Below are 14,274 nucleotides of genomic sequence, written 5' to 3' on the forward strand. Positions count from 1 at the left end.
ACTACAGGGCTCCGTGGATGATGTCAGCCACATGTTGAGAATATCTGCCTGCTGTCCCTGGATAACAACTGTTACAGTAAGTAACTGTGTTTTGCCAACATGTGGCAGTGATTCTTCTCTTTCCAACTACTGTTAGAGAGTTGAGGCAGGCTGCAGCGCAGGGCACAGTGAATACAGGCTATCATAGCCTGTGAGGTGAATGGGGGTGGGTGGAGAGGGGGAAGTTTCTGCTTATCCCCTTGTGTTCCCCTACCTTTCAAATCCTAAAATCGCCATTTTTAAACTTTGGTGTGTTAAAATTATGATTTTTGTGCGATTTTCTTAGTAGCAGCCATCTTGGACCAGTGGTCCATCGTGCCCAGAAGTCCGCTAACTCGGTGGCCCCAGGTCAAAGACGAGTGCTCTAAATGAATCCAGCCTCACCTGCATACGTTCCAGTTTAGCAGGAACTTGTCTAACTTCGTCTAGAATCCCTGGAGGGTGTTTTCCCCTATAACAGACTCCGGATGAGCGTTCCAGTTTTCTACCACTCTCTGGGTGAAGAAGAACTTCCTTACGTTTGTACGGAATCTATCCCCTTTTAACCTTTTAAATTTAGAGAGTGCCCTCTCGTTTTCCCTACCTTGGAGAGGGTGAACAATCTGTCTTTATCTGCTAAGTCTATTCCCTTCAGTATTTTGAATTTTTCGATCATGTCCCTTATAAGTCTCATTCAGTTCCTTCTAGATTTCAGCAGCATCAACAATAAAACAATTAATAAAGATTTAAACAAACAAAAAAAAAATAACCAAACAAACAACAAAAGTTATTTCTCTGCATTTTGTTTAAATCTTTAGAAATGGGTTTCAGGATTCTCATCAATGTGGATTTTCTCTATAACAGTACCATCTATTTTCTCTGAATTTTGTTCACAAACTATCATCAGAATAGGCCAGTTCTTGATATACAGTATACTGCTCAAAACGGTCCACTACAGAATTTCATCTGACATCTTCTGGGAGCATTAGCTTAGTTCTATCCATTCTTTTCCTGCTGCTGCTTCAAAATTAGGTTATGAATTTTACCCACTAGATCTGTTGCATATCGCTTCATTTCTCTGTCATACACTTTATCCAGCAGTTTCCCTGCAACATTGCTCTGCTGGGTGGATTGTATCCTGGTCTCATAATGAAGAGTGAGTCACATAAACAAACTGGGCAATTTTTTTTATCAATTAACTCTTTTTCTAATATGTTGGTTTTTATCACAGACTTACCTATAACGATTCAGGGATGGTTAGGAGTTTTTCTTTCTTTTAGGTGATATATTGTAGAGTTTTAAGTTCGCCTGCCTCTGTTTTAAAGTTTTCTACGGTCTAACCCCTAAATACATCACTGACCTATTCTCCTTCTCAGCCAATAAACACAAGAGAAGCTCCCACTTGCACTTCGTTTCTCCCCCGGTTAGAGGATGCAAACTAAAAAAACACCATGAGCATCTTCTCTCACATCAGGCTGCTCTATGGGGTAAAGATCTAGAACAACTCCTATTGCCCACCACTTATGAGGTATTCAGGAAACGCCTCAAAACTCCCCTATTCCTGAAATACCTAGACAGCTGACCCACTTCCCTCCTTCCCCTCTCTTGCCCTTTCTCCCCATTGTTCCCACATCCCTTAAGTTAACTCAACTTGTACTCCACTAATCTTCTGTAAACCGCATAGAACTTAACAGTATTGCGGTATATAAACTGTTATTATTATTATTATTATTATATTTGATGTGTATATGAAGTGACTGAAACACTATCCTGGTCTGAAACTGTAGAACATGAGCATAGTGATCCAGAAGCTTTTAGGTTGATGAGATTCCCCCAAATAAAAAAGTCAATGCTGTTATTATTATTATTACTACAATTTCTGCTTATTTAGTATTACTCATTGTATTCATTACAAAGTCAATGCTGTTATTTTATTATTACTACAATTTCTGCTTATTACTCATTGTATTCATTACCACTCAGTTCTGCACAAAAAAGGAGTATTTGCTTGTTTAACTCTTTATTTCTTCATAACAACTATCAAAATGACAGTAACATGCAGTAATAATAACAAATAACCCGAATCACAGTTACCAGATACTAGGATCCACCTTGGGCGTTAGTACCCAAGAAATGGATCTGGGTGTCATTGTAGACAATACGATGAAACCTTCCATCCAATGTGCGGTGGTGGCCAAAGAAGCAAACAAGATGCTAGGAATTATTTAAAAAGGGATGGTTAACAAGACTAAGAATGTTATAATGCCTCTGTATTGCTTCATGGTGCAACCTCACCTGGAGAATTGCATTCAATTCTGGTCTCTTTATCTCAAAAAAGACATAGTGGCACTAGAAAAGGTTCAAAGAAGAGCGACCAAGATGGTAAAGGGGATGGAACTCCTCTCGTATGAGGAAAGACTAAAAAGGTTAGGGCTCTTCAGCTTGGAAAAGAGACGGCTGAGGGGAGATATGATTGAAGTCTAAAAAATCCTGAGTGGAGTAGAACGAGTAAAAGTGGATTGATTTTTCATTCCATCAAAAATTACAAAAACTAGGCGATGCTCAATGAAGTTACAGGAAAATAGTTTTAAAACCAATAGGAGGAAATATTTTTTTACTTAGATAATAGTTAAGCTCTGAAACACATTGCTAGAGGTTGTGGTAAGAGTGGATAGCATAGCTGGTTTTAAGAAAGGTTTGGACAGTTTCCTGGAGGAAAAGTCTATAGTCTGTTATTGAGAAAGACATGGGGAAAGCCACTGCTTGCCCTGGATTGGTAGCATGGAATGCAGTTTTCTCCCCAGAAATTTTTTCCAGCCGGGTGGCATGAAAAAGTAGCTGGGTGGGGCGGGACAGGGAAATTTGGTGGTGGGGAAAATTAAGGGCTCCTTTTACTAAGCTGCAATAGCGTTTTAGCGCGTGCAGAATTGCCACGCTACACGGCTAGAACTAACCGTCTAGCATGTGCGGCAATTCTACGTGAGCTAAGCGCGCGGTAAAACCGCTATTGCAGCTTAGTAAAAGGAGCCCTAAATGTGTACTATTTGTATTAGTTAATTATTATTAGTTATTTTCCAATGCTCAATATGACTGCCTTTCTTAAGGTTTGACACTTGTTCCATAATATATATATTAAATTTAAGAAGTATCCAATTCTAGAATAATTAGATATTTGCCCTCTTTCAAATGGTATAGAGCAGCGTCTCTCAAACTTTTTTAACTCCAGCACACTAAACGGAGCAAATGTTTTTTGTGGCACACTAAATGCAGCAAATGTTTTTTCATGGCTGGAAAAAATTTCTGGGGTGAACACTGATGACGTTAGTTTTCAAGGTCCAATCATGTCAAAGAATGATGCTTATCTGGGCAGTTGTATAATAAAAAGAATGGATAAGATGAGAAGTGAAATTGCCATGAATCAGAGGGATACATACCCTGTAGGTCCTAAAAGCAGGCTTGTGGATTAGATATAAACTATGAAGACAGTGGCATAACTAGCATAACCTGAGGCCCATCATTTTATGACACACCCCCATCTGTATGAAAAACATGATTTTTAGTAACAATCCACACATCACACAAGAGTGTGCCTAGGAAAAGACAGCATCTTACATATTGCAGTGAGCAGTATATCAATACACCCATTGTAAAACTAAACAAGCCAGACTAGTACAGATCAATCCTACACAGTCAATCCTAACTGAAAACCATGTCTTTCGAACACACCTTCACCTAGTATGGAATATGTAATCACAAACTAACCCCTCTCCCTTTTACAAAACTGTAATGTGGTGTTTAGCTATGGTGGTAACAGTTCAGACTCTCATAGAATTCTGAGCATTACCACCATGGCCAGTGCTAAAAAACACGCTCTACAGTTTTGTTAAAGGGGGGATAAAATAGAAAAACGTAGACAAAGGTTAAATTGAACTACCAAGAAGCTGGACTCTGTATACAATGCAACACCACAGAAACAGCGATGCATCTCCCCTAAAGCAAAAAAATAAATAAATATAATTTTTTTCTACATTGTCTTCTCTGGTTTCTGCTTTCCTCATAGTCTTGACATTCTCTTCCTTTCATCCACTGTCTACCCTCTCTCTGCCCCTTCTATATGGCATCTTCTCTCCTTGTATTCCCCTTCCATCTCTCCCTACACCCCTATTATTCTGGCATCCATCTTCTTCCCTTCCCTCCTTCAATGGTTTGGCATCTCTCTCCTCTTCTTCCCTTCCCTCTCCCACACCCCATGGTCTGGCATTTCACTCTCTCCTCTCCCTTCCCCCCACTTCCATCAGCATCTGCCCCCTTTCTTTCCCTCCAACCCAATTCCATCCAGTATCCTTCCCCCTTATGTCTCTCTCTCCTTTCCCTGCATACCAATTCCATCAGCATCTGCCCCCTTTCTCTCCCTCCACCACCCTTCCTTACCACCCTGACCTCCTTTTTCTCCCTCCAAATCAGCAAGGTCCCATGATGACTGCTTCTGTTGCCTCTGCCTCTGGAAGATGTAAGTGACGTTGGAAGGGGTGGGCCGGCAGACACAGGGAATTGCAGCAAGGTTCCGCAATTCCGGAGGCAGAGGCGGCAAATGCAGTCATCGTGGGACCTTCCTGCACTTCAGTGCGGCTGCTGACTCTGCTTCAGAATAAGTACGGCAGCCGTGCTGAGGTGCAGGTGCCATATAGAGCAGCTTGGAAGGTTCTGGATCCAGCCGGCTGTGTACCTCCCTAGGGCTGGCACCCGGGGCGGTCTGCCACTGTATGAGGGGACAAAAAATAATAGAAAGAATGGATAACTTGACCAATTTAGACATGTCATACAATTATAACCACAAAAAATACGTCATAAAATGTAATTCTAAACTCAAAAGACTCCAGACGAAAAGCATACTATAGAAAGTAAACCAGAAAAGACCAAACCCATAGTACTAAGATCCAAATGCTAAAATCGGACATGTCCATTACGAAGAGACGTGTGAATCACCACTAATTATAACGAGTGAGTCTTTAAAATATGAGACGGTAACGGATAGCCAGAACTGGTGAACGGAAGTGACAAATACTGGAGCCAAAACCAGAGCACCGTGATGAAACTTGAATATGGATACCTTGCATTTCTTGGCGTTGAAGCCCAGCTGTCAGGTAGATGACCAACGTTCCAACAAAAACAGGTCCTGCGTCATACTATCGTGTAAATCGGAGCCGCTCACTATGTTACATAGTTTGGTGTCGTCGGCGAATAGTGTTATTTTACCTTGAAGCCCCTGAGTCAGGTCCCCTATGAATAAGTTGAAAAGGAGCAGTACTCCACTTGTCACTTCTGACGTTTTAGAGAGGGTACCGTTAACCACCACCCTCTGAAGTCTACCATTGGCTATTTTTTGGGCTTGTGAGCTACTTTTAAAATGACCAAGTTAAAATGATCTACTAACAATAAAATTTTTTTTAAAAAACCATAAAGCACACTGTACGCAGAGAAAATGTTAATAATCATTCCTTTTCAGGGGTTCTCTCAAAGAGGTCAAAGCAGATGACTCTATGCACTGCCACCTCACTAACAACCATACAAAAATAGACAAATATACCCCCTCCCTTTTTACTAAACCACGATAGCAGTTTGCTGCGCTGAATGCCCAGCGCTGCTCTTGACGCTCATAGGCTCCCTGCGCTAAAAAACGCTATTGCGGTTTAGTAAAAGGGGACCATAGTGTAAAATATAGACAGCAGATATAAATTCAGACACATTTTGATCACTAAATTTAAAATAAAATCATTTTTCCTACCTTGTTGTCTGGTGATTTCATGAGTCTCTGGTTGCACTTTCTTCTTCTGACTGTGCATCCAATCTTTCTTCCCTTCTTTCAGCCTGTATGCTTCCTCTCCTCCTGACCTCATTCCCCTCCCCCCAACTTTTTCTTCCTCTCTTCCTGCCCTTTCTTTCTTTCTTTCTTTCTCTCTTCATGCCCCTTTCTTTTTTTCTGTTTCTCTTCCTGCCCTCTTACTTTCTTTCTCCTTGCCCTCCCCCAAGCCACTGCCAATGTCACTGCCATCGGGGAACAGGCCCCAAAGCCACTGGCCGCCGCCCCCACCAACCTCTCCCTACTTCGCGCCGACCAGCATTCCTCTCCCCGATGTCAATTCTGCCGTCGTAGAAGAAGGCTGATCGGCCCAAGATCACAATCGATTGGGGGAAATGCTGTCGGGTCCTGCCTTCGCTGAAACTGAAAGTAGGCAGGACCCGGCAGCAAGAAGAGCAAATGGAAAACTTCACCGACCTGTCTCCCGACTTAGCCCGTAGCAAATTTATGCTTCGGGGATCTAACATGTGCGTGCCGGCTTCCCTTCTCTTCCCTCTCCTCCCCCCCCCCCCCCCCGGACATAACTTCCGGTTTCGGAGGGAAGAGAAGGGAAGCCGGCACACACACGTTAAAAGCCCCGGAGCATAAGTTCGCTACGGGCTAAGGTGAAATCTTCAAGCCGGCTTTTTTTTTATGTTGAGCAACAGCGGAGGCAGCAGAATTTAGCTGGGCGGTCATCTAAATTACCCGGGCGGACCGCCCAGCTGAAAGGCCCTAGGTAGAACACTGGAATGTTGCTACTCCTTGAGTTTTGGCCAGGTACTAGGGACCTGGATTGGCCACCATGAGAATGGGCTACTGGGCTTGATGGACCATAGGTCTGGCCCAGTAAGGCTATTCTTATGTTCTTTTCCAGTTCTGGCCTCAAAACAACTTCAGTACAAGTTTATCTCGGTGCATCAGTGCATTTCACTCTGTTGGAAAAGAAACCTCTACCGGTTTATCCCTTGGTCTCTGGGTTCATGAAAGGCCTTTATTAAGCCAAGCCTTCGACCATTGCCTGGGACCTTAATGTTCTTTCCACCTTGATGAAGTCTCTTTTTCAACAACTCTCTACTTCCACAATAAAATATCTTACATTATGCCTTTGTCAGCACACCAGGTCAGTGAGCCTCAAGCACTTGTGATGGATCCACCGTATACAAAATTCTACAATTACAGTTCTTGGACAATAACCTCTGGAAGCTTCACCATAGGGTCTTGCGTCTATTCTAGCCTCTCCGAGGTCACTTCTCTAACTCCCCTCCCAGCTCAGTTTGCTTCTGCAGCCTAGCTGCTGACTTATAGTTTCTTCTGCTCATGAATTTTTTTTCTCAACTTCTAGTCTTTTATTTTGTTCTCTGCCGCGGGAAGGTGGTCTTTTTGCTTGCGCTCACGTCCGCTCGTCAGATTAGTGAGCTGCAGGCTTTGGTTGCGGATCCACCTTTTACTGTGTTTCATCATGACAAGGTGGTTCTTCGCACCCATCCTAAATTTTTGCCTAAGGTTGTGTCTGATTTCCACCTCAATCAGTCCATTGTTCTTCCGGTGTTCTTCCCGAAGCCCCACTCTCATCCTAGTGAGGCGGCGCTTCACACGCTTGACTGTAAGAGGGCGTTGGCCTTTTATCTCCAACGTACCAAGTCTCATCGGAAGGTTCCTCAATTGTTTTTGTCCTTTGATCCTAATCGGTTGGGACATCCTGTTTCCAAACGCACCTTGTCCAACTGGTTGGCTGCTTGTATTTCTTTTTGCTACGCTCATGCTGGTCTCATGCTCCATGGTCGAGTCACGGGGCATAAGGTCCGGGCTATGGCAGCTTCTGTTGCTTTCCTCCGGTCTACTCCTGTGGAGGGCATATGTAAAGCTGCCACTTGGTCTTCGGTTCATACGTTCACCTCCCACTACTGTCTGGACACTTTGTCCAGAAGCGACGGCCGGTTTGGCCAGTCGGTGTTACGTAACCTGTTTTCCTAAATTGCCATCCTCCCACCTGCCCTTTTTTGGTTGGCTTGGAGGTCACCCACATGTGAGAATTTGCTACCTGCTTGTCCTGGGATAAAGCACAGTTACTTACCGTAACAGGTGTTATCCAGGGACAGCAGGCATATATTCTCACAACCCGCCCTCCTCCCCGGGGATGGCTTCTTTGCTGGTTATGGAACTGAGGACCACGAGGTGGGGATGCGCCCTCTAGTGGGCAAGAAGGCATGCACATGCGTGGTGCAGTGTAGCAAACTTGAAACTTCAATCAAGTTTGCTTGAAAAGCTGTCCGCGCTGGGGCTCCGTAGATGACGTCACTCACATGTGAGAATATATGCCTGCTGTCCCTGGATAACACCTGTTACGGTAAGTAACTGTGCTTTATGTTTGGATTAATGGTTACATATATGAGGTTCAATAAAAGAAAATTTTCAGTGCCTGTTTCTATTATGACCATTTATTTTTCATGGTTATTACAAAAAATATTTTTTTACATGGGGAGGGTGTCAAAAAATGATGGGCCCCGGGTGCCACATACCCTAGGTACGCCACTGCCTCTACTGGAAGATTATTCCATGCATCTACCACCCTGTCTGTAAAGAAGTATTTCCTTAAATTATTCCTGAGCCTTTCACCTCTTAACTTCATCCTATGACCTCTCCTTCTGGAGCCTGCCTTCCTTTGAAAAGATTCATCTCTTGTACATTAACACCACAGAGATATTTAAACATCTCTGTCATATCCCCTCTCTACAGTCTTTCTTCCAGAGTATACATATTAAGGTCTCTAAGTCTGTCACCATATAATTTATGACAAAGACCACTAACCAGTTTTGTAGCAGCAGATGACCCTGAGGTTGCGAGCTGATGAGACAGGGAGGAGGAGTGTTGTCCACAGAAGTAGAGAACAGAGGGAGGGGAGAGGTGGATTTAGGTGGAAAGATAAGGAGCTCGGTCTTAGCCATATTCAGTTTTAGATGGCGGTGAGATATCAGGCAGCAATGTCGGAATTCCTGTAGAGATATCTGGTATGGAGGTAGTTCTGGGAGTCATTAGCATAGAGGTGATATTGAAGTCATGTTGTGGACATGTTGCCATATGCCACCTGATTACATTACATTAATGGCTTATATTCCGCCTGTACCTTACAGTTCTAAGCGGATTACATCAAAAAGATAACTGGACATTTCCAGGAAGAGAAATACAATTAAAGACGTTGGATCTAGTACATCAAAAAGATAGCTGGACTTTTCCAGGAAGAGGAATACAATTAAAGGCATAAGGTCTAAAACAATTTTGAAGTGAGGATGCTAAAAGGGGGCGAGAGGGGAAAAGGAAGGGGTTAGGACATTTGGGTGAATTTCTTGAATAGTAGGGTCTTGATTTCTTTGTGGAAAGCCTTGAGGTCAGTTGAAGCTGTCAGTAGGTTGGTGATGGTGGGGTCCAATTTAGCTGCATGTGTTGCTAGTAAGTTGTCATACATCTTTTTGCTTTTAGTTCCTTTAAAAGGGGGGGTAGGAGAAAGGGGATTGGGTTCTCCTCTGTCTGATTAGTTTGGGAACCCTTACCGCTTAGAAAATATTTGGCGGTAAGGACTCACAAGCTAATGGGCAAATTAGCCTGTGGCCGTTAATAGAAAAAATTGAAAATACAGTCTTTCAGTCACACTGAAAGTAGTCATCACACAGGAAAGCCCCATGCTAGTGATAGCACTGGCCACTTTTTAGTGCATTTTAGTAAAAGGGACACATAAAACAGTAAGCCAGATCTCAAAGATAATTTTTTTTCCAGAAACATCTAGAAAAGTGAATTTAGTATGCCAATGCAAATTGTGCAGTAGAGGTGATAAAGTTTAAAGGTAACTGCTTTATTTAATTTTCAGATTTCTTTTCAGGGAATGATTTAATAATTATGGAAAGTTTGGAAGAGGAAAATTTTGCTGTGTCTATGTAAGTATGGTATGAATGGCAATATCTGAATACAGTTTTTCGCAGGGATTGCATGAGAACCAGGACAAAAGCAAAATGAAAAAATTTAAAAAACACCTTTATTTCAAAAAGATCCCCAATAAGGGTTATAGCTGTCATTTCAGTGCTTGGAATAATTTCTGAGCAGCTGTTCTGTCATCCAGAATATGAGTGCCAAGTACAGGTATTTTAAAATTCAGTAAAGGCTTTTGGTTTCACAGTGGGGTCCTTTTACTAAGGTGTGCTAGCAGTTTTGGCGCGCGCTAAATGCTAGCACGTCCATTATATCTTATGGATGCATTAGCATTTAGCGCACACTAAAATGGTTAGCACGCCTTAGTAAAAGGACCCAAATATTAGTTAATGCTCAGAATAACTGTTGGTAGTTTTCTGCTCAGCTAATGCCTTACTTTATTGTTGTCATTTCATTTACCTTTTGGTTTTACTACCCAAGATCTACTTGGTATTTGTATCAATGCTTTCATTTAGCTGAAGAAAAGACTCTCTTGCATTTTGAGCTAATATTTTAAAAGTCCCTTTGCAAAGCCTTTGCGAGGACCTTTCTGCAGGTTAAGGTCCATTTTTACTGTGGCCATAAAAAAACATTTTTCTGTTATTTTTATTAATGGCCATGCACTAATGTTGACCTTAGCTTGTGGCCATTTAAAAAAAAAAATTCCTGCAGGAACACTTACCACTACCTATTTAAGAGGAGGTAAGGGCTTCCATGTTAACCATGCACTAACTAGTTAGCACAAGAACACCAACTCTCCACCCCAACATGCAGTCTCAAAAAAATCGCAAAATATAATTTCCACACAGATAGGATGTGCACATACCAAAGTTATCATGGAATACTAACACATCCTGTGTTAAGCTATCTTTTCTACCTTAAGTACGCTTCAGCACTTAACACAGCTTGGTAAAAGGACCCTTAGGGCTCCTTTTATCAAGCCGCGCTAGCGGGGTTAACGTGCGTGACTTTTCATCACGCGCTAACCCCCGCACTGGCTAAAAACTACCGCCTGCTCAAGAGGAGGCGGTAGCGGTTAGCGCGGCTGGCGGTTTAACGCGTGTTAAACCGCTAGCGTGGCTTGATAAAAGGAGCCCATAGTCACTTCTGTGCTTTTTGCAGCAGAAGTGACTTATCTCCCAGTTGCTAATGTAAGACGTGCTTAGATTTTTTTTTTTATTCATAATTTGGATGAATAACAATCTATTTTTCTGTTTACAGTTCATCTACTTCTGATGCAGAATTTGATGCAGTTATTGGGCACATAGAAAATATTATAATGGGTAAGATTACATAAAAAATAATTGGTCTATAAATGCAGATTATTCAGAAAACACATATAGTAGGTAATCCACTTTGGAAAACATTAGTGAGCCAAATAAAAATCAGCGATTGCACACTTTAGTAAATTGACGCTTTTATGGACCATAATTGGAGCTATGAACAGTCTCTGTCAAGGGAAGATTAGGTCCTTACCTTATAATCTTCTTTCTATAAATAGGCACATCATTCTTGAACCTGTAGGTTATGTATCTCTGTTCATGAGATCTGGTATAGAGAGCCTCATTTACCTTTCTATGCTCCGCATGCCCTCACTCTGGGCTGTGAGCCTGACGAGTGACAGGAAAAATAGTTGAAACCATTATAAAAAATAAAATTACAGAACACAGAGGCAAATATGGTTTAAAAGGATAGAGTCAGCATGGATTCAGGCAAAAGAGGTCTTGCCTCACCAATTTGCTATGTTTCTTTGAAGGTATGAACAAAGGTGGATAAAGGAGAGCCAGTTGATGTAGTGTATCTAGATTTTCAGAAAGTGTTTGACAAAGTTTCTCATACAAGGCTTCTGAGAAAATTAAAGAGTCATGGTTTAGGAGGCAATGTTTTGTTGTGGATTAGGAATTGGTTATTGGACAGAAAACAGAGGGTAGGATTAAATGGCAGGGATCTATACTGAGACCAGTTTTATTTAATTTATTTATAAATGATTTGGAAATTGGAACAACGAGTGAGATGATTAAATATGCAGACCTTAGGAAATTGGTAGGCTGTGAATTCAAATGGCAGATGAAATTTAATGTGGACAAATGCAAAGTGATGCACATTGGGAAGAATAATTCAAATCATTGTTACCAGATGCTAGGGTCTACCTTAGAGGTCAGCGCTCAAGAAAAAGATCTAGGTGTCATCGTAGACAATATGCTGAAACCTGCCCTATGTGTGGCGGTGGCCAAAAAAGCAAACAAGACACTAGGAATTACATTACATTAGTGATTTCTTTTCCGCCAATACCTTGTGGTTCAAGGCGGATTACAAAAGAAGTTATCTGACCATTTCCAGAGAAATTGAAGAGAAGAGCGAGTTGCTTCAGAGAATTGGGATGAGTCTTGCAGTGTTAGTTTGTCTTCAAGGATTTCTTGAATAGCATGGTTTTTGTTTCTTTTCTGAATGATTTGTATTCTGGGGTCGTTATCAATAATTTGGAGAGTTGGTAGTCCAGTTTTACTGCTTGTGTGGCTAGAAGGCCATTGTACAGTTTTTTTTGTTTGACATCTCTGATTGGGGGATGCATGAATGGTTTGTGGGTTCTCCTATTTCTGGTTGAGGTAGTTTGGATTAGGCAGTTGTTTAGGTAGGCTGGGCTGTCTCCATTTATGGTTTTAAATAGTAGGCAGTAGAATTTGAATTGTACTCTTGCTTGTATTGGGAGCCAGTGTGAGTCGAGGTATGCCGCCCTGATATGATCATGTTTCCTCAGAGAATAGATAAGTCTTAGCACTGTGTTTTGAACTGTTTGTAGTTGTTTTATCATGGTTGCAGGGCAGGGGAGATAGAGTATGTTGCAGTAGTCTAGGAGACGTAGGACTAGGGACTGGATCAAGAGCTGGAATTGTGTTCTGTCGAAGAATTTTCAAACTTGCCTCAAGTTTTTCATGACCGCGAATGATTTTTGTATTGTTTTGTTGATTTGTGGTTGCATAGTACAGCATCTGTTTATCATCATTCCTAGAAGTTTTAGAGTGGGTTGTATGGGGTATGTGATTGAGTTTATTACTACATTTGTTATGGTTGGGGTTTTATTATTTTCGAGGAGAATGAATTTTGCCTTGTCTGGGTTCAGTTTCAGTTTGTGATTTTTCTTCCATGTTGCTACTGCTTCAAGTGTCCTGTATAGTGTGTGTGTCATGGAGGACATTGGTTGGTCAAAAGGAAGGAGAATGGTGATGTCGTCTGCATAGCTATAGGAGGTTAAGCCTAAATTGTCCAGGCAGGTGCCAAGGGATGCAATGTGGAGATTGAAGAGAGTTGGGGATAGTGTAGATCCTTGGGGTACGCCACAGGGGTTGAACCATGGTTCTGAATTTTCTTTGTTCAACTTTACTCTGTAAGTTCTGGATTGTAGGAATCCTTGAAACCTGTGTGTGTACCTTCTCTGTGACTCCATAAGGCCCTTACCCCGATTTCAATCCTAGTCTCGACTAGTCAGGTCTCCTGCGGGGATTCCGTCCTCTATCTCATCCTCGAGTTTACTTCACCTTTTTTCGATTGGGCAGTCCTCGTCCAACTGCTATATCTTTTTCTAAGGAGCCGTTTTCTTTTTTGTTTCCCTCAGATCTCATAGCTCAGCAGCCTCCTCCGACCATGCTACCATTAGAGCAGGTGGCTTCGACACTGCCTGTCTTCAACTTGAGGCTTCATCCTTCCTCGTCTTTGGAGTCTACCTCCGCACCATTTGTACCAGTTTCCCTGATCTCGATGCCAATTTTGCAGCATATGCTTCAGTCCAGTCTGCATCAGGAGTTCGGTAACATGCTTACCCACTTTACTCCTGTCTCGACTCTGCTTCCTGCCGTCCAGCCTGGGCACTCAGCAACATCACAAGTAGACTCCTCCAGACTGCCTCAAGCTGAAGTTCCACATTCTATACAAGGAGTTGAATCCTTGGGAGTGCCTCGAGCTCAACCTACCCACTCTATACAAGGAGTCAAGTCCTTGAGAGTACCTCAAGATCACTCTACACACTCTATACAAAGTCCTTGAGAGTGCCTCGAGATCACTCTAGACACACTATACAAGGAGTCGAGTCCTTGAGAGTGCCTCGAGATCACTCTGCACACTCTAGACAAGGAGTCGAGTCCTTCAGAGTGCCTTGACCTGGACCTACACACTATATAAGGAGTCGAGTCCTTCAGAGTACCTTGATCTAGACCTATACACTCTAGACAAGGAGTTGAGTCCTTCAGAGTGCCTCAAGATCACTCTACACACTCTATACAAGGAGTCGAGTCCTTGAGAGTGCCTCCACCTGGAGCTTCCCACTCTAGACAAGGAGTCGAGTCCTTCAGAGTGCCTCGATCTCCATCTATACACTTTATGCAAGGACCTGAGTCCTGAAGAGAGATTCGAGACACCTCGTCACAAGGAGCTGAATCCTTTTTGGTATCTCATCCTCG

At 42.4% G+C, this 14,274-nt stretch overlaps 1 protein-coding gene across 1 annotated transcript in view; it reads left to right on the forward strand.

Moving 5' to 3' along the window:
- Positions 1 to 14,274, forward strand: part of ARL2BP (ADP ribosylation factor like GTPase 2 binding protein) — a 145,369-nt gene that overhangs the window by 5,728 nt on the left and 125,367 nt on the right. The window contains exons 2-3 of the mRNA XM_033940900.1: positions 9,735 to 9,789; positions 11,042 to 11,103. Of these exons, the coding sequence (XP_033796791.1) occupies positions 9,752 to 9,789; positions 11,042 to 11,103 (100 nt within the window). The 5' untranslated portion in view covers positions 9,735 to 9,751. The remainder of the gene's footprint in view (positions 1 to 9,734; positions 9,790 to 11,041; positions 11,104 to 14,274) is intronic.

Source organism: Geotrypetes seraphini, chromosome 4 (genome assembly GCF_902459505.1).
Source record: "Geotrypetes seraphini chromosome 4, aGeoSer1.1, whole genome shotgun sequence".
Taxonomy (NCBI): Eukaryota; Metazoa; Chordata; class Amphibia; order Gymnophiona; family Dermophiidae; genus Geotrypetes; species Geotrypetes seraphini.